Source organism: Echeneis naucrates, chromosome 23 (assembly GCF_900963305.1).
Source record: "Echeneis naucrates chromosome 23, fEcheNa1.1, whole genome shotgun sequence".
NCBI lineage: Eukaryota > Metazoa > Chordata > Actinopteri > Carangiformes > Echeneidae > Echeneis > Echeneis naucrates.
This window is the reverse complement of record NC_042533.1, coordinates 559866-579723: the sequence shown is the minus strand read 5'-3', so window position 1 is coordinate 579723 and position 19858 is coordinate 559866. Positions and strand designations below refer to the sequence as shown.

At 45.8% G+C, this 19858-nt stretch overlaps 6 protein-coding genes and 1 pseudogene across 6 annotated transcripts; 2 read left to right on the top strand and 5 right to left on the bottom strand.

Moving 5' to 3' along the window:
- LOC115037149 (histone H2A-like) overlaps window positions 1-1929 on the top strand; it is a 2089-nt pseudogene extending 160 nt beyond the window's left edge.
- Window positions 1930-2012: 83 nt separating this feature from the next.
- Window positions 2013-7275, top strand: LOC115037147 (histone H3-like). The gene is made up of 2 exons (XM_029495650.1): window positions 2013-2313; window positions 6678-7275. Exons 1-2 carry the CDS (start codon window positions 2028-2030, stop codon window positions 7136-7138), a joined length of 747 nt encoding a protein of 248 aa, XP_029351510.1. The 5' UTR covers window positions 2013-2027; the 3' UTR covers window positions 7139-7275.
- On the bottom strand, window positions 2614-3265 carry LOC115037150 (histone H2B 1/2-like). The gene has a single exon (XM_029495652.1). It carries the CDS (start codon window positions 3252-3254, stop codon window positions 2880-2882), a length of 375 nt encoding a protein of 124 aa, XP_029351512.1. The 5' UTR covers window positions 3255-3265; the 3' UTR covers window positions 2614-2879.
- A 1175-nt stretch (window positions 7276-8450) lies between the features above and the next one.
- Window positions 8451-9402, bottom strand: LOC115037151 (histone H4-like). The gene has a single exon (XM_029495653.1). The coding sequence runs from the start codon at window positions 9099-9101 to the stop codon at window positions 8742-8744; it is 360 nt and encodes a 119-aa protein (XP_029351513.1). The 5' UTR covers window positions 9102-9402; the 3' UTR covers window positions 8451-8741.
- Window positions 9403-11239: 1837 nt separating this feature from the next.
- LOC115037148 (histone H1-like) lies at window positions 11240-12551 on the bottom strand. The gene has a single exon (XM_029495651.1). The coding sequence runs from the start codon at window positions 12519-12521 to the stop codon at window positions 11871-11873; it is 651 nt and encodes a 216-aa protein (XP_029351511.1). The 5' UTR covers window positions 12522-12551; the 3' UTR covers window positions 11240-11870.
- A 2967-nt stretch (window positions 12552-15518) lies between these two features.
- LOC115037153 (histone H4-like) lies at window positions 15519-16147 on the bottom strand. The gene has a single exon (XM_029495654.1). It carries the CDS (start codon window positions 16145-16147, stop codon window positions 15836-15838), a length of 312 nt encoding a protein of 103 aa, XP_029351514.1. The 3' UTR covers window positions 15519-15835.
- A 256-nt stretch (window positions 16148-16403) lies between these two features.
- Window positions 16404-17066, bottom strand: LOC115036619 (histone H2B 1/2-like). Its single transcript, XM_029494863.1, has one exon. It carries the CDS (start codon window positions 17054-17056, stop codon window positions 16682-16684), a length of 375 nt encoding a protein of 124 aa, XP_029350723.1. The 5' UTR covers window positions 17057-17066; the 3' UTR covers window positions 16404-16681.
- Between the last annotated feature and the right edge of the window lie 2792 nt (window positions 17067-19858).

Genomic DNA, 19858 nt, shown 5'->3' with positions numbered 1-19858 from the left:
GACAAACAAACACTGACCAACACATCACCCGAAACTACCAAACACACCTGAAAACGACATCAAACTACAACAAAAGGGCAATCTACAACCAGAATCCTTCCATAAAGTTTTCTCCTGTGATTAAAATGTATTATTCATTACAGCCATCAGCTGTAGTCACCTGTGCTGGTCTGCTTCAGTACTTTTCTTTACTATCTTTCTTACATCGTTTTGCTGTTGTTGTGATTTTATACCTGTCTGCTGTGATTTGATGAGACAACCCATAGTTTCACTGTATCCTCCTTCTGTACCATATGATCCTGTCTTTAATAGGACATACATCCTGTAAATAATAATGATCGTTATTGTAATGACAAGGTAATAAACATAATAGCAGCAGTGAGTGGTGACTCAGAAACAGGATGTACCAGCTTCACAAGCACATTTGAAATGTTGTTCTCTTCCTTTTGCTGTAAGGGACTCAGTGTGTGTCAGTTTGAGGTCGGCCTCCTGAAACAGACTCTGGGACTCTTCATGCTGACCACTGTTTATGTTTGGTGAGATGTGAGGTGAACACTCTCAAACATTTTTTCTGCTTTTCTGGCATTTTTGTATGTTTTGTTGTGCAGGTACTTTGCAGGTACAGAATGATCATTAGAAATACTCCGGACTCTAAGAAGTCCAACAATGCTGGCGTTTTGATCAGGAATAAAGACAAGTGGATGTGGGCCAATTTACATTTCAATTAATCTCAACTATCAGTTCTGCTGTGTCTTATTTTGGAAAACTCTTCCGGCTCTGGTACGGAAGCCGTGCGATCATTACAGTTGGTTATCTAGTCTCTGATTGGACACTCAGGCTCACACTCCGCCTGGCCAATGAACGACAAGCCCCGAGCTGCCAGTGTCTATAAAACCACTAACTCGGCGCAGACGAGTATCTCACTTCTCTGCAAACAGAAGAAACTGTCATCATGTCTGGACGTGGAAAGACCGGAGGAAAGGCCCGAGCCAAGGCCAAGACCCGCTCCCGGGCCGGCCTGCAGTTCCCGGTGGGCCGCGTCCACAGGCTGCTGCGGAAAGGCAACTACGCCGAGCGCGTCGGAGCCGGCGCCCCCGTCTACCTGGCCGCCGTGCTGGAGTACTGACCGCTGAGATCCTGGAGCTGGCCGGGAACGCCGCCCGGGACAACAAGAAGACCCGCATCATCCCCCGACACCTGCAGCTGGCCGTCCGCAACGACGAGGAGCTCAACAAGCTGCTCGGCGGAGTCACCATCGCTCAGGGCGGCGTGCTGCCGAACATCCAGGCCGTCCTGCTGCCCAAGAAGACCGAGAAGCCGACCAAGGCCAAGTAAACCCCGGAACTCCCTCCAACACAACGGCTCTTTTCAGAGCCACACACCGCTCACAGAGCACAAACCTCCGGTCAGACAGCCGCTCTGAGCCGAGTCATGTAAACCTCATTACAGTAACCAGCAGCCTCCGATCAGCCGGAACGGCTCATTAATGTCAACGTGTCGGCTCATCAAACAATAAACAGACATCAAAGGAACCGACTTCATTTCTGATTTTTAGCTCAAACTCTCTTTAAAGGTTCAATTCCACCGAAGTGTCATTAAATTACGGTGATGCAGTTTATTATTATTATTATTATGGGGTCTGACCCCTGAAGGCAGAAGGACCTGAGATCGGAGCAGCCTCATCACATCACTTCCATAGCAACAGCTGCTGCCACCGAAGTGTCATTAAATTAAGGTGATGCGGGACACTTCAGTTGATTTGGACATTTTCAGCTCTGATGGAAAAAAAAAGGTGATCATGTTAAAGCTAACAGGATTCTCGGGGAAGAGCTGCACTCTTATTTGAATGGGCTCGAACCGGAAATGCGAAGGCTCACCGGCTCCGGCTTAAAACAAGAAGAAGAAGAAGAAAAAAAAAGAAAAGCCTGTTAGAGAGGCCCGCCTTCCCTGACGTCCGCAGTCACCGTATAAATACCGATCCCTCGGCCGCTCGCCATCACTTATCCCTTCAAACTGTCTCGAGCATCATGAGCGGCCGCGGTAAAGGAGGAAAGGGACTCGGCAAAGGAGGCGCCAAACGGCACCGCAAAGTCCTCCGGGACAACATCCAGGGCATCACCAAGCCCGCCATCCGCCGTCTGGCCCGTCGCGGCGGAGTCAAGCGCATCTCCGGCCTCATCTACGAGGAGACCCGCGGCGTGCTCAAGGTCTTCCTGGAGAACGTCATCCGCGACGCCGTCACCTACACCGAGCACGCCAAGAGGAAGACCGTCACCGCCATGGACGTGGTCTACGCTCTGAAGAGGCAGGGCCGCACTCTGTACGGCTTCGGAGGGTGAAGCTGCGGGACGGACCCACAACAATACAACAACACAACGGCTCTTTTAAGAGCCACACAACCAGCTGAACGGCACCGTCCTCTCTAACACACTACAGACACACAACAGGCCGGGTGATGTCACAGTCATTGTAACTACATGAAGGTTAATAAATAACCTGAGAATGAACAAACATTTTCTGTTTCCGGGTGTTGTTGAGTGAAGTGGGTTAGGGTCAGAATCAGCTGACAGACTGAAATGAACACAGAGATCTTATTATTTATCTGTCTTATTATGACTGATTCTAATAAAATAAACTCGTGTTTTATATCTGATTTGTGTTTCCGGTGCTAACTGAACTGAACTCACAGCTGAAGTTACTTTTACGGTTTGTGTTTATTTGTTGTGCTGACTGACTTCCTGGATTGAGACTCAGTCAGTGTGAACGGACGGACCTCCGTTATGGATGAATGAGACAGGGAGCCGTTCGTGAGGACTCGGTCTTAGTGAGTCGGTGTGTGGCTTAAAAGAGCCGTTGGTTTGTTGGTGCGGAGGTGCGGTCTACTTGGAGCTGGTGTACTTGGTGACGGCCTTGGTGCCCTCGGACACGGCGTGCTTGGCCAGCTCTCCGGGCAGCAGCAGGCGGACGGCGGTCTGGATCTCCCTGGAGGTGATGGTGGACCTCTTGTTGTAGTGAGCCAGGCGGGAGGCCTCGCCGGCGATGCGCTCGAAGATGTCGCTGACGAAGGAGTTCATGATGCTCATGGCCTTGGAGGAGATGCCGGTGTCGGGGTGGACCTGCTTCAGGACCTTGTACACGTAGATGGCGTAGCTCTCCTTGCGGGTCTTTCTCCTCTTCTTGCCGCCCTTGCCGGCCGTCTTGGCCACCGCCTTCTTGGAGCCCTTCTTGGGAGCGGTCTTCGATGGTTCAGGCATGTTGTCCGGTTCTCTCTGAGAGCGGAATGTGGAGAAGAGCGGCCGCGGCTCTTCTTCTACACACAGCATGCAAAGGAAGCTGTGCCGTTACTGCGTCGCTATTGGCTGTTACAGTTGGCGCGTCACGGGGGGCGTTCGCAGCCGAACGCGGAAGCCAAAGTTCAGGGAGAGCCGGATGAACTTGTTTGTTTAAACCGGAAACACGTTTGTCTTTTCAAATGCTGATGAATCACCGACTTTTAGTCGTTATTCAGGTTTGATTCTTTCATCGAGGCTGGGTGACTTTATGAATTCATTCCTTTTAACATGCACCTCGATGAAATTCAGACCAGGTTGACACAATGACACTGAACGGATGGCAGCTATTCATCTTAAGGGGGAAAGGGAGAAGTCTCACGATTTAAGATGTATTTTAATAAATGGGATTCGGAGCCACTGTATCTGTGGCTGTGTGTACTGTGATTAGTTCCTACTCACACCCCTTTCAGTACACTTGTAATCAACCAAAAGACACAAAAAGAAGAAGAACAAATCAGATCCATAACAAAACAGGCAGTAAGACGTCTTTAGTGTCTCGAGTATCCCCTTTTTTTACAGTGAGATACATCTATAAACTCCTATTGAGGCTCTGTTAGCACTGAAGCAGCAGTCTTACGTCTTTGGCATCTACCCATATGAACTACACGTTGTTAAAAGTTATTTGCCTCTGCAGACTCTGATCAGAGCCACGTTGCCTCTGATGGCTCCATTCAGTTCAGACTGAAAATCTGAAAACAAATTTTGCCACAATATCAGCAAAAAGACCTCAGAGGCTGCAGACGACTTTTCTGACGTGAAGCTGGCCCCCTACCCCACGCAAAATTTCAGGAAATAGTCTGTCAGCATAACAGTTCTAGTGTCCCAGTGGTGTGAATGCTGTCAGAGAAACACAAAGCCATTTTCCAACCTAAGTTTCCTCTTCATGCTGTCAACTCCACATACATGCATTAATAAAATAATTACATGGGCTTAATGTATGCTGAGAAAATAAATGAATAAACATGGGAACAACACATTTAAAAAATAGTATGCTCATACTAAAGGTCATTTACAACATTGATAGTGTAACAAGTTTTCCTGAAGTGCGTCCTGCCACAGTTTCATTCCTGGAGCTTGAAGAATGACAAATGCAGAGACATACAAAACTATATGGAATTAAAAACAAAATGAGCGACTTACTCAGCATGGTAGCACGAGACCAAGCTTGTTTGACCGCATCCAAAGCAAATGAAGAGGGTAATATCTATAAAACCGTAGCAGCACAAACTACATTTTTTACAGCACAAACGAAGCACAAATGGAACAGACTATTTCCCCAAAATTTCGCCTGGGGTGGGTCGCCAGCTTCATGCAGGTCTGAGATCAGTGTTGGCTTCTGTCTGTAGCCTGTTCTTGATTAGTAAAACATACGCTGATTTGACGTGTGATCAAACTGTAGAGCTGCAGGTATTCAAATTTAGAATGTGAAGATCTAATGCCACAGATTTACTTCTTTTGGAATATCTGTGCATATTCTCATTCATCCAGGTTGTAGTCATATCCGATTAACAATTACATCGAAAGCAACTGGACTTGGGACCTTTTGCCTTTTATCCAAGGGGCTCCGTCAGTTCTCTTTTAGGATGCCTTCATAATTTTTCACTGAAAATACTTTGATTTGAGTTTGAAATTGTTTCACATACATATTCATGTTTTTTTTATCCTGATGCTTTGGCTCAAATGGTCAAATGCTGTTTTGTCATATGACTCAGTAAATGCAATGAAAGCAAATATCAATACCAACAAAACAAATAAAAGTACATACTCACCACATTTTCCAATAATCATTCATGCTCCAACAAAAAGGGCCTATTTGCTTTGATAAGGGTGAACCCTATATATAAAAAAAACACACATTACTATTCTTTTGAAATCTGAAAACAGAAACCCAAGAATTATATATCTTTTTAAAAGAATCCCCAAATTTTATTTATTCTTTCTCTTGCAGTATATGCATTATGATTACTTATTTGTTTATTTGCCTTTAATCACTGTTTGTGACTTTGTACTATGCCTTTCTGTTTCATTCTTACCAGAATCTCCTGACTCCCCTTAATGTACCTTAAAATTCCTATTGTTTTTATTCATTTATCATTTTCTTTTTCTTATTACTTGTGTTATTGCAAACTGTGAAATGTTGATTGACAATAATTTGAGCCAATCTGAGCTACTTTTGTCAATTTACAGCCAATCAGGGTCTTCACTGAGAGTGCACAGGCTCTTTTATGCTCACCTGCAGGATTTGGCCAATCAGAGCTGAGTGAGTGGACGGCTGTCGTTTTGTTCAGCCAATAGAAACAGGCACATCCAGGTTTAACAGTGACTAAATCTGCTGCTGAGATCAAGAACTGAACCTGAAACCTGACAGTAAATCATCACCTGTATATTTCAATGTAAGGATGATTCTTTTATTTTAAAATCTAATCAATTTTTCTAATCATACATTGAATATATAAAGTTAAAGGCTATATTAAGAAGGCACATTTCATTTTGGGCTTTTACATAAAGATTGTACTCTCTGACCATTTTTTATTGTAAACAACTTTTCATTTTGGTATTATAGGGAACTTTATGAAACTCACCCAGAAGCAGGCAGAGAAGACGTCCATCTTTATCCTGCTGCTGAAAATAAAAGAAGAGTGGCTGGGTCATGAATGGACACGGGATGATGTGAATGTTCCAGATATTTTGGGACCACAGCCGACCTTCAAACATACCAATCAGAAAACAATCATTCACAGCTCTGCAGCTTTTTGCCACCAAATCCATTTCACTGAAATGACAGCAGAATACTGATGCATTCAGCTCTGTTGACCATCTAACACCTTCTACCTGACCTGCAGGTGTTAAAAGACTCTGCATACAGCGATTATTGGTGAAAACTCCAGATATTTCCCAGATGATGGGCCCAGAAGGGAAGAACCTTCCACAAAGAACTCTGAGGCTCAGAGGAGAAACTGCCAGTCATTATCTCATTTTGGATGAAAGTATACGACACTGTAAGATATGATTTAAATATTTTGCAGGCCAAGGCCGCTAAAAGTTTTAATCTGCATGTCCATAATATTCCAGGCTTTGTCATGGAAAACACATCGACCTGAACTGAAACCTTTCTCCCCGTCAGACATCTTTGTTGTTTTTTATTGTAGCTGATGTTCTGATTTTGTATTTCAGACAATAAAACTAACTTTAGTTAAAAACGTGTTTTTACCTCCTTAATGACGTCAGTGAATCTCGCGTCCCGCGCTCAGAGAGCGTCCGTTAGGACTTTGAAATGTGTGATCTTCCACGTGCACATGTTCGACCAATCAGCGCCGGCTGATCTCCGGTCCCCGCTATAAAAAGGAGTCCGCTGCGCTGCCGTCCACGTTTCTTCTCTGAAAGAACAAACAAACATGGCCCGAACCAAGCAGACCGCCCGGAAGTCCACCGGAGGAAAAGCTCCCCGGAAGCAGCTGGCCACTAAGGCGGCCCGAAAGAGCGCTCCGGCCACCGGCGGGGTGAAGAAGCCCCACCGCTACAGGCCGGGCACCGTGGCCCTGAGGGAGATCCGCCGCTACCAGAAGTCCACCGAGCTGCTCATCCGGAAGCTGCCCTTCCAGCGCCTCGTCAGGGAGATCGCTCAGGACTTCAAGACCGACCTGCGCTTCCAGAGCTCGGCCGTCATGGCTCTGCAGGAGGCCAGCGAGGCTTATCTGGTCGGCCTGTTCGAGGACACCAACCTGTGCGCCATCCACGCCAAGCGAGTCACCATCATGCCCAAAGACATCCAGCTGGCCCGCCGCATCCGCGGAGAGAGAGCTTAAGCCGGCCGGCACGGAACAACCGCAACACAACGGCTCTTTTAAGAGCCACACAACTACACTGAGACACTCCTCCGAACACACACAGACACACGCTGCCGTTAACGGGCCGATGAAGGCGTCTTCGTCCTTCTTCTCCAAATTCAGTAATAAATAAGTGAAGGTCCGTTTTTAATAACAAAGAAACAGACTTCACTCCACAAAGGTGGAGAAATAAAATGAATATTAATGAAAATCCATTAGCACAAACGATGTTAAATGTTTTAATGGCTGTTTATTCACTTTGGTACTTCACGCCGATTAAAGCACAAACTGGTCTTTGTCTTTAAAGGTTCATCTGTCTGACTCAATTCATTTATCTGGGAAAGTTAAAATTTAACCCATAAAAGTCACTAATGGTGCAGGTTTGTACATTTATAGTGTTTCACAAGAATTTCAATCTAAATTGAAGAAATGGGGATTTAAGCCTGCAGCCGCAGCCTCGTCGTGTTTCGTGTAAACTTGTAATTTGTTGGTTCGCTCTTTTTTTTTTTTGTTTGTTTTTTTCTGTTCAATCATAACCTTTCTGTTAAAGTTGCGAAATGGCTTTAGTTGGTTTGGTTTTCTCCTACTTTTCCTACTTTTTGTAACTTGGAAGATCGCCGCCGGCAGTTGTGGCAGTTGATTGCGCTGTGTAAACCCGCGCTGTTGCCTGGAGACAGGCCTGTGGTCCCGCAGGAGCTACGGAGGAGGCGCCGGGGCTGCAGGTCCGGAGCGAAACGGAGGGGGGAAAGGAGAAGACACAAACCGGCGGTCCCAGCGATCATAACGGGGAACGTGAGGTCTTTGGGGAACAAGACGGACGAACTGGCAGCGCTTGTGAAGACCCAGAGGGAATACCGTGACTGTAGCATATGTTTCTTCAGTGAAACATGGCTGCACTCGAACATCCCGGACAGCAGCGTTGAGGTCCCAGGTTACAGTTTGGTACGGGGAGACAGAGACTTTTCCAAATGTCATGAAGGAACGTCTCTATAACCCAGACATCGAACTGCCGGCTGTAGGAATGGGCCCGTATTATCTACCAAGGAAGTTCACGTCCACCATTGTTATCACTGTTGACATCCCCCCGTCAGCTGATGCAGCGGTAGCCTGTGACGTCATCAGCTCCACCGCTGCCAAACTACTGACTGAACACCCAGATGCATTCATGTTATATATTTTATTCCCTTTGTGTAATGCTGCTGTTACACTGCAATTTCCCAGTCTGGGATAAATAAAGTATCTGTGTTAAAAAACAAAAACCGGATTTCCTTTTTTTTCAAATGGAGTTGAAGTTTATTCATTAATAGTATGTTCAGTATTAACAGACACTTTAATCTGGTGTCTCCACAACATTCAGAGAAACGCTGTAATGTTTGCTAACGTTAAAAGGAGCCGGTTTCCCGCCTTCTTTTTAAATTAACGGACCTGACCACGTGGTTATGACGTCAGACCGTCCATTTTATCCGAAACAGGTAGCCCTGAATCTGAGACACTAAACGGCTGACGTCATCAGCCACCCGGCCTGTTGTGTGTCTGTAGTGTGGTTAGAGAGGACGGTGCCGTTCAGCTGGTTGTGTGGCTCTTAAAAGAGCCGTTGTGTTGTTGTATTGTTGTGGGTCCGTCCCGCAGCTTCACCTCCGAAGCCGTACAGAGTGCGGCCCTGCCTCTTCAGAGCGTAGACCACGTCCATGGCGGTGACGGTCTTCCTCTTGGCGTGCTCGGTGTAGGTGACGGCGTCGCGGATGACGTTCTCCAGGAAGACCTTGAGCACGCCGCGGGTCTCCTCGTAGATGAGGCCGGAGATGCGCTTGACTCCGCCGCGGCGGGCCAGACGGCGGATGGCGGGCTTGGTGATGCCCTGGATGTTGTCCCGGAGGACTTTGCGGTGCCGTTTGGCGCCTCCTTTGCCGAGTCCCTTTCCTCCTTTACCGCGGCCGCTCATGATGCTCGAGACAGTTTGAAGGGATAAGTGATGGCGGAGCGGCCGAGGGATCGGTATTTATACGGTGACTGCGGACGTCAGGGAAGGCGGGCCTCTCTAACAGGCTTTTCTTTTTTTTTCTTCTTCTTCTTCTTGTTTTAAGCCGGAGCCGGTGAGCCTTCGCATTTCCGGTTCGAGCCCATCCAAAATAAGAGTGCAGCTCTTCCCCGAGAATCCTGTTAGCTTTAACATGATCACCGTTTTTTTTTTCCATCAGAGCTGAAAATGTCCAAATTAACTGAAGTGTCCCGCATCACCTTAATTTAATGACACTTCGGTGGCAGCAGCCGTTGCTATGGAAGTGATGTAATGTGATAATGATAATAATAATAATAATAATAATAATAATAATAATATATATTATATATTATATTATATATTATTATTATTATTATTATATATATTATTACTATTATTATTATAGTCTGCCTACCAACACATGTCCCCCCACCTGCTCTATGAAAATGAGAAATAAGTCTGAAAGTGTGAATCAAACACATATTTGTTGGTAACATTTCTCTGTATTTATGTTGTCTTTCCTTTGTCCTCCTTATTAACTTATTCCCGTGTCTGTATTGTAATGCTGCTGGGACATTCAAATATCCCCATTGGGGGAATAATGAATAATTATCTTATGAATTAAAGAACTGAACAGACACCGTCTTCTGTGATGAACTGATTCCTTGGTGAAGAACATTTCATTCCTACGTGTTCTTCAAGCTTCCAGTTCTCTTGTGTTGATGTTTTCGAATTGAATTTCAGAATAAATTCACCAGTAAACTCAACCATGGCAAATCATGGAATATTTTTTAAATATTCTAGTTTTTAAACATCCCAAAGACACATACTCAACCTTTATTGTTTGAACAGTAACAGTATATATATATATATTATAATCACATTTTTATGAATAAGCATTTATTCATAAAAACACAAACTAAAATATTTACATTACATTTTTTTTTGCCACTTCCCAGCTATGTTCTTTCTCATTTGAGCATTTTAACACTGAAAGGGCTCCAGGTTTTGGTGGCTTTGTCCCATCACTGGTCCTGCAGAGCGTCCCACTCCGTTGTCATACCTTTTGGCGGCACAGAGGTTGTGGTTCGCCTCCATTCAGATGATGCCAGATGTTTTGGTACACGGTCACAGAGCATGTCAGAGTCCAGTTGTCACCCACAGTTTGGACCTCCATACATATACCGTTTGATGTTGCTAAATCTCCCCTCAAAAGGAATCATCTAATCCAGAGTTGCGCTCTTCAGGTATCTCTCCCTGAATGAGTTGAGCCACAGTCCATTTTTTCTTCCTCTGACAAAGTCAAACTGTTCAGTAATGATGTAATGACGTCAGAGCGTGGAATTTATTGTGGGACATCACATCAGAAACTGGGGGGGACAGTGTGTCTGTTTCCCCACACAGACGGCCTCCAGACATGCCAAGCATCTTAATTTCCTTATTTGTTTTGACAGATGTTCCATTCTTTTGAAAACTGTTCTCATTTGATTCTTGTCAGAGCCTCAATTGTGTCTTCTGTCACAAACTTTTGGAAGTAGTGCAGTGAAGCGGAGGGAGAAGGCATTGGTGAGTATTTCTGAGCCCGAAAACAAACAAACAAAACAAAACCTGTCATGGGGCACGGCCTGTTATTGTGGTTGGGGCTTGATGTCCATTTCACTGCATGTTCATATTCCTCTGAGTCACTTACATCAGTGTCATCAGCTGAAGAGGCGACCTTCCTGCGCTAAAATGCTAACCTGAACCAACATGCAGGGCGGTGGGCCGTGTGTTTACGTCCAACTACTGTCTTTTCAATGACAATGTTCATCAACAGTCCACCACAGTCACATCACTGTGAATGGACCTGTTACACACCCAGTCAGAACCATTCGCACCTGCCCCGGAACAAACACACATCCAGAACCGGGTTTGGCTCCTACAAACAGCCCAGAACCACAGACAGACAGGACAGACACAGACAGACAGACAGACAGACAGACAGACAGACACAGACAGACACACAGACACACGACACACAGACACACACAGCACACACACACACACACACACACACACACACACACACACACACACACACACACACACACACACACACACACACCACACACACACACACACACACACACACACACACACCACACACACACACAGATGAAAGAGCCGTTTTCATTTTACAGCAGCTGATTTCATTCATGAGTCAAAGTCAGGAAGACGACTCACCGCCAAACACGGCTTATATAACTACTATCTGCCTTCTCATTGGTCAGGTCAGTCAGCTGCGGGCTCGTCCAATCACAAACTAATGCGTCATTTTACTTTTCCGGGATTCCCGCCGTCAGGATGCTTTTATAAAATATCAACCAAATAAAATGTTTTTTTATTAACAGTCCAAATGAAGATTAAAGATCATCATGTTACGTAAATAACACTTTTCTGGTTCTTTACGTTAAAATGCACGCTGACGAAAAACAACTTTTCCTGTAAATGGTTCTCTTTGAGCTGAATCAGCAGATAAACATGATGGATCCGAATTTAATCTGAATTTAATCTGAATTTAATCCGAATTTCAGGATTATGGAGCGAACCGAAGAGCCCTAAAACAGATCAGAACATGAACTGACCCCCGCTGAAGTCAGCCGGAGTGTCCGCTCTCAGTGGCCGGTGGGTGGCTCTTAAAAGAGCCTTTGGTTGTACAGCGAACAGGTCGTTCTACTTCTTGGCTGCTTTCTTGGCAGCGGCGGCCTTCTTGGGGGCTTTAGCCGCTTTAGACTTGGCCGCTTTGGGCTTGGCCACCTTCTTCGCTGCGGCGGCCTTCAGCTTCTTGGGGCTCTTGGCCGGGGCCGCTTTCTTGGCTGCGGGCTTCTTGGCGGCCGGCTTCTTGACGGCGGCGGCCGCGGGCTTCTTGGCCTTCTTCGGGGTGGTCTTGGCGGCTTTGGCCGTCTTGGGCTTGCTCGCCTTCTTGGCGGCGGGCTTCCTGGCCGCGGCCGGCTTCCTGGCCTTGGCCGGGGCCGCCTTCTTGGCTGCCGCCGGCTTCTTGGGCTTGTCGGCGGTCTTGCTGGCCTTGAAGGAGCCGGACGCTCCGGTGCCTTTGGTCTGCACCAGGGCTCCTTTGGCCACCAGGGACTTGATGGCCCGCTTGACGTGCACGCTGTTGTGCTCCACGTCGTAGCCCTGCGCGGCCAGAGCTCTCTTCAGGGCCACGTAGGACAGACCTTTACGGTCCTTGGACTCCGTCACGGCCCTCAGGATCAGCTCGCTGGCGCCGGGTCTGGACTTCTTAGCCGGCTTGCTGGCCTTCTTCTTCGGGGCTTTGGCCGGTGGGGGCGGGGCGGCGGGTGCTGCTGGAGCGACTTCTGCCATTTTCTCTGTCCGACAATCGCTATCGGAGAGTCAGATGAGTGTGCTGAGATCCTCCGGTCCCTACCGGAACTTAAACACACCATGAGAACCGCGGAGACTCAACCTGCCCAGCCGCTCGGCAGCGCTGCTCCGACGGGAGACACTTGTGTTTTCTCCCCGAAGATAAACTCAACAAACGCCGCCGTCCGGACCGGACACAGCCGCCCTCAAACCGCCTCCAGCTGGGAGCCGGCGAGCTTCTCTTCGTCCGGGACGCGAGCAAAGTCTCCCAGCTCTCCGTGTTCCGACACGGGAGCTCCTAAACCGGCCACGTCGGCCGCCTGCTGCGACTCCGCTCCCCGACTTTTCGCCACCATTTCTCCCATAAATGTCTTGAAAACCGCCTGAAACTCGCCGATGTCGGTGTGATGTTTCGAGGAGAAGTTCGTCCAAAGAGTCGACGAGAAATAAGCCGATCTCTGTTCGTACTTTGAAATAAAACGACTTTATTTTGGTGCCTGCAAACACAGTCGGACGTCGCCTCCTCCCGCTGAGGCGGAAGGTCTCGTGTTATAATTAGTTTTATTCTGATGAGAAAATATTTCCACTCAGGCCGATTTGACTTGATGTCGGTTTGATCCGGACGACAGAAGGTTTAATTAGATATTTAAGAAGAACTGATGAACTGATCTGATATCAGTTTATGTTCAAATTGTGATTTTCCATTGAAACTATTTTCACTTCCATTTTCACATCTATATGAACAAATAAAACAAAACCACAAATTTGTGATAATCTTTCTTTCCTCCAACTTCTACAACTTCACCCAAAATGTAATCTTCTTAACATTATTCATTGATTAATTATCATTTTAACGCTTTTCTTTTCGTGTCAGCTGTTCCTGATCGTCTCCTGGATGGAGATTTGGTCACTAACAGAATAATCACTGATCAGTTCAGTTGGTTGATGTTTCTACCATCTTGAATCTTTGTTTGTGGCACCAAATAGGAAAGAAATTAATTTCAAATAAATAAAATGTATTTTCCAGGAGCACAGTGTGCTTTGCTTCCCAACTCAAAAAAAATAAATAAGCAAAGTCTTTTTTTTTTTATGAAGTTGGTTCAGGTCCAGATGTCGTTTCAGTGTCAGCAGAGTTTTTCATTGATAATCACAACCTGATGGTTTAAAAGTTAGTTATTTAGAGCAGGGTTTTGAATGTTTACATGAAGGTTAAAACAGCAGGAAGTGGATTGATCTCATCAAGAAGTCTGAGTCACAACAGAACAGTTAACAACAGTTAACAGCACATTGTTATTCAGCCTGACGGATCCCTTCAAACCTCAGACATCAGTCTGTCTTTGTAGCGGAAGCAGCTGGAGGACTGACTTTACATGTAAATAAGAAAGCTTCCCAATGCCATCAGGAATAAATCCACCTGTTCTGACATCAGCGATAAGCTCAAATCCAAAAGTGGGAAGCGTCCTGTTGTTCCAGACTTAGCGGTGAGTGAGTCATAGAATGACGGAGGCCACTGAGCTCTGAGGAACAGGGAACATCGTCTTCAGCTGTAAAACCTTACATGGACTGGTTTGGATTTTACCTGGACCACTTTTAGGCCATCAACTACTGAGTTCACATAAAAGTGTTGTACTATGAATATATTTAACCAAGATAACATTTCACAAATGGTTCAGATGGGATTTTAACTAATTAGAGGATTAAACATTTTTACTCCTTAACTCTGGCAAACAGAAGTTATTGTACTCGGCCCGAAGCACCTCAGAAAAATACTATCTAATCATCTCATCAGTCTGGACGGCATCACTTTGGGCTTCCAGCTCCACTGTAAGAAACCTTGGAGTAATTTTTGACCAGGACATGTCCTTTGTCCCTCACATAAAACAAGTTAGTCGGGCAGCTTTTTCCCCTGAGAAACATTAGGAAAATCAGAAACATCCTTTCTCAGGATGATGCAGAAAAACTAGTCCATGTATTTGTAACTTCTAGGCTGGACTACTGTAACTCATTACTATCTGGATGTCCAAACAAATCTCTAAAGGCCTTCAGTTAATTCAGAACGCTGCTGCACGAATATTAACAGGAACTAGGAAAAGAGATCACATCTCTCCTGTGTTAGTGCTTTTCATTGGCTGCCAGTAAAATATAGAGTAGAATTCAAAATCCTTCTTTTAACATATAAAGCTCTTAATGGCCAAACTCCATCATATCTCAGAGAGTTCCTTACTGTCCTCTTTAGCAATTTTCAAGACCAGGCTTAAAACTTTCCTGTATGACAGAGCTAAAGTTAAAGTCCTCTCTCTTTAGCTATGCTAAAACAGTTTGACCCAGTTCTAAGCATTTATCCAGCATTTACTAACCATGTTCTGCCAAAGTCTCTGTCCTCATCCTGCAGGCCGCTGTCAGGAAGCCCGCCGCCAAGAAGGCGACCCCGGCCAAGAGCCTCAAGAAGCTGAAGGCCGCCGCAGCTAAGAAGGTGGCCAAGCCCAAAGCCCCCAAGAAGGCCGCCAAGAAGTAGAACGACCTGTTCGCTGTACAACCAAAGGCTCTTTTAAGAGCCACCCACCGGCCCCTGAGAGCGGACACTCTGACAGCTGAACTGTCAGAAGTGAACCAGCTGTTTGAAATGACGTCAGAGCACTCCAGACTCTCTGTCTTCGAACACGTCCTCAGTTACAGTTGTGCATTTCTCCCACGCAAATAAAATACTGCATATTTGTTGTACATCATCCATCAGCTGCATTCCTCTTTCCAAATATCACAAGTTTCTATTCTAACAGTAAAATGAGCCACAGAAAAGAGATCGATTACAGAGCTCTGGATCAGACTCTCCCTCACCAGCATACAAACCTCGTGTCAGTTTCCTGGTCCAGCTTATGTTGTGGTCACACAACAGAAATGACGTATGTGAGTGTAGTCCTCCTTGTGTTATCTGACACACCAACATTGTGTGTGTCTCGGATCTTTTTGGCCCTTTGGGGGAGATGTTGGAGTGGATCTCCTCCAGGTGTGGGGGGGGGATCATGCCCAAAGACATCCAGCTGGCAACACACACAGTCATTAATACGTCATGATGCTTCATAAGAGCAGAAACAAACAGCTTCAATCTACTTTAATACAAAGTGACTGAGAATGTGAATATTATGACGTCACATGTATCTGTCACACTATCGGACTGACGTCACATGTATCTGTCACACTACGGCTGTTGTGTGTCTGTAGTGTGGTTAGAGAGGACGGTGCCGTTCAGCTGGTTGTGTGGCTCTTAAAAGAGCCGTTGTGTTGTTGTTGTATTGTTGTGGGTCCGTCCCGCAGCTTCACCCTCCGAAGCCGTACAGAGTGCGGCCCTGCCTCTTCAGAGCGTAGACCACGTCCATGGCGGTGACGGTCTTCCTCTTGGCGTGCTCGGTGTAGGTGACGGCGTCGCGGATGACGTTCTCCAGGAAGACCTTGCGCACGCACGCGCGGTCTCCTCGTATGAGGCCGGAGATGCGCTTGACTCCGCCGCGGCGAGCCAGACGGCGGATGGCGGGCTTGGTGATGCCCTGGATGTTGTCCCGGAGGACTTTGCGGTGCCGTTTGGCGCCTCCTTTGCCGAGTCCCTTTCCTCCTTTACCGCGGCCGCTCATGATGCTCGAGACAGTTTGAGGATAATGATGGCGGAGCGGCCGAGGGATCGGTATTTATACGGTGACTGCGGACGTAAAAGACGAACGCATCCCCTCAGCTTCGCCCTCCCTGACTCATTAACTCTTTCCTTCGGCATGACTGAACTCATGAGTTTATTATTTATGGTTTCTGTTTCCGGTGTTGTTGAGTGAAGTGAGTTTACAGTCAGAATCAGCTGACAGACTGAAATGAACACAGATCTGTATTTATTTCTTTATATTTAATATCTGTCTTATTATGACTGATTCTAATAAAATAAACTCGTGTTTTATTGATTTGTGTTTCCGGTGCTAACTGAACTGAACTCACAGCTTTTACGGTTTGTGTTTATTGTGTGTGCTGACTGACTTCCTGGATTGAGACTCAGTCAGTGTGAACGGACGGACCTCCGTTATGGATGAATGAGACAGGGAGCCGTTCGTGAGGACTCGGTCTTAGTGAGTCGGTGTGTGGCTCTTAAAAGAGCCGTTGGTTTGTTGGTGCGGAGGTGCGGTCTACTTGGAGCTGGTGTACTTGGTGACGGCCTTGGTGCCCTCGGACACGGCGTGCTTGGCCAGCTCTCCGGGCAGCAGCAGGCGGACGGCGGTCTGGATCTCCCTGGAGGTGATGGTGGACCTCTTGTTGTAGTGAGCCAGGCGGGAGGCCTCGCCGGCGATGCGCTCGAAGATGTCGCTGACGAAGGAGTTCATGATGCTCATGGCCTTGGAGGAGATGCCGGTGTCGGGGTGGACCTGCTTCAGGACCTTGTACACGTAGATGGCGTAGCTCTCCTTGCGGGTCTTTCTCCTCTTCTTGCCGCCCTTGCCGGCCGTCTTGGCCACCGCCTTCTTGGAGCCCTTCTTGGGAGCGGTCTTCGCTGGTTCAGGCATGTTGTCCGGTTCTCTCTGAGAGCGGAATGTGGAGAAGAGCGGCCGCGCCGCCTCTTCTTCTACACACAGCATGCAAATGAGGCTGTGCCGTCCCCGCGTCGCTATTGGCTGTTACAGTTGGCGCGTCACGGGGGGCGTTCGCAGCCGAACGCGGAAGCCAAAGTTCAGGGAGCCGGATGAACTGAGGTCAGATGTTTGTTTGTTTGACCGGAAGATTTATTTATCTCTTTATTTATCTGTTTATCTATTCATGTCTGAAACTGTCCGAAAGGGAAAATACAGTCACGAAAAAGTAACAAAACAAAATGTACTGATTCTGGATGTGTTGCTCTTACGGCAGCTGGCCACAGAATAAGAACTTAGAGGCCAACATCACCTTCAGTGTTTGTGTCTTCTTGTTTTTCTATAATAAATTAATCAGGTCAGTGTCTGATGTGTTTGGAGTCAAATGGCTCCATCTGCTGGTGAAACATCACACTGAACTGTCAGTCAACACGAAACAGATCACAGTTGAGTTAGTTTCAGTTTATTTCTTAACTCTTCTGCATATATTATCAACATTTTAACAAACAGGATTGTTGTCGTTAAAAACACAATCTAACATTAACGGGATGTGAAACACTTAAACCATTTACACACTGAGAACGTCAGAGACTTTTGGCTTTTTCAGACCAGTTTGGCAGCTTTGTTTTGGGGAAACGTGTCAGTAAAGGTCCTTGATGATGGAGGCAGCTTCACGGATGATTCACACTCACACAGAAGGGGAGCTACGTCCACTGCTGTTGGCAGAACACAACATCATGGGGCTGTAGTCAGTCACAACCATGCAATAAAAAACAACAACAACAAAAAAAATAGGTAAGTTTACGAACTGTTAATTTTTTTTAATGCTGCACAATGTGGATATGATCAAAACAAATTTGTGGATCATGAGCGCCAGTTTGTGCCTCTAAGGGTGTTTGTTGTTGTTGTTGTTGTTGTTGTTGTTACAAAAATTCCAAGCATTTTTATTTTGCTCTTGATATGAAAATGAAACACATCAATCTTCTAAGCAAGTTGAGTACGAGACAGTTCAAGAAAAATGATATGTAGGACCCCCAGATTCTTTCTACACTATAATATCTCCACGACTCGGATCTAAATAATGTTATCAAGCTCCACCTTTCATACTAAATAATCAGATTATTATTCATCGGCCAGCAGATGTGCACGGGTTTGGATTTTACATGTTAACGTGAAAAAAAAGAAAAAGATAATGATGATTCCCTGAAAGGCACAAACTGAATGCATTTAACTGAAATGCCTATCTGTGATGACCTGATCAGATAAATGTGTGTGAGGTATATGGAGATTTAACGGAGGAGGTCTGTAGGACTGCAGGGATAAGGCCGGACAAGTCCAATCTACACAGTACAGGGATAGCAGCTTTGAGGAGACACACAACACAATTCACAACTGCAGAAAACAGGGTCGAAACAACAAAACTGAAATTACTGTAAATGCTCAAATAGTGGCCTTTCATGGAAACTGCTTAATATATCTAAAAATAAGTATTTCTAATGATCAATGTTTAACTTCCCATTCAGGAGCCAATTAATGTGTGTCAGCATTGTAAGATAAAAATCATCCCCAGATCTGAACACAAGGGTTGATGTGCAGTTTCTCACCGTGCTTAAACTGCCTAAAGGACACAGTGGCTCTCGTCTTTCTTTTCTACATTGTGAACCTGATGGACTGAGAAAAGATAACGGGGCTGAAAACCTAATCAGTCCAAGCTGCTTGTGAATATCAGCTAACAAGGCACAAATTCATCATAAACTCAGTTACTCGTTTTGCAGGTAAAAAGTCTTTGACATCTGCTGCTAAATACAGATTTCAGACCCAATGTCTGTCTTTACAAGGTGGCCTGATATTATCATTATTATTGTTGTTGTTGTTGTTGTTGTGTACAAACGTTAACATGAGTGTCAACAGACATTTGTGAAACTGCACAGTTTTAGTTCATGTCACATTGTCGATAGAAGCTTTGTTCTTGTTATTTATTGTTCCACAGATTTTTTTCATCCAAATGGTGAGAAGGTTTCTGGGAAAACCCACAAAACAGCAGGACGTGTTGGTTCATGATCTTTGACGTTATTGGGAATTAAGCATAGCAAAGTTAGCTTTCTAACTTGGTTCACAGAGCAACCAATCAGCAGAGAGGAAAAATACCCAAACTAAAATTTAGCATCTTGACCCAGAAGGAGAAGTCCTTCCTGTTGGCTCTGGTGTTTTCTTTGAGACCATTGTTGGTGTTTTATTTGAGAATTTATAGTATTTAGCTCCCACTCTGGCACTCACTCACTCATTCTGTCCCATTTGCACACAGAAGTTACTCATGCCACTTAAAGTTTCTTGATATGTAGAAGGAAGTACAAAATGACAGCAAGAAGAACAGGCCACACGAAGGTAGAGAATACTAAACACTTCAGATTCAAGCCCCTGAACAGACAGTAGAAACCAAAACATCGCTCAAATTCTCCAACAGCAAAGATGAGCTTATGATGTCAGTGAGACCCTGAATGCATCATGCTCTTGGGGGCCGTGGTGCGTTCAAAAACACCCAGTGTATGGTTATCTGAGATAGGCTATGGCTTTGGCCCTGGGCAGAGCAGGAGGGGGATGTAACAGGAAAACTAAACTTTTAGCAACAACCAAGAGTCCTCGCTCTTCAGTGGATTCAGCCTTTTTTTTTTTCACCACTCGTTTGTCTTATCGCTTTAGAAAAATAGAAATCAGGAACACGTCATTACAAAAATAAAC

Coding starts and splice junctions, on each gene's coding strand:
- LOC115037147 (XM_029495650.1), top strand. CDS start 2,028: ATGAGCGGCCGCGGTAAAGGAGGAAAGGGACTCGGCAAAGGAGGCGCC. Junction 2,314..6,677: donor CGCTCTGAAGAGGCAGGGCC/GCACTCTGTACG, acceptor CGCTATAAAAAG/GAGTCCGCTGCGCTGCCGTC.
- LOC115037150 (XM_029495652.1), bottom strand. CDS start 3,254: ATGCCTGAACCATCGAAGACCGCTCCCAAGAAGGGCTCCAAGAAGGCG.
- LOC115037151 (XM_029495653.1), bottom strand. CDS start 9,101: ATGAGCGGCCGCGGTAAAGGAGGAAAGGGACTCGGCAAAGGAGGCGCC.
- LOC115037148 (XM_029495651.1), bottom strand. CDS start 12,521: ATGGCAGAAGTCGCTCCAGCAGCACCCGCCGCCCCGCCCCCACCGGCC.
- LOC115037153 (XM_029495654.1), bottom strand. CDS start 16,147: ATGAGCGGCCGCGGTAAAGGAGGAAAGGGACTCGGCAAAGGAGGCGCC.
- LOC115036619 (XM_029494863.1), bottom strand. CDS start 17,056: ATGCCTGAACCAGCGAAGACCGCTCCCAAGAAGGGCTCCAAGAAGGCG.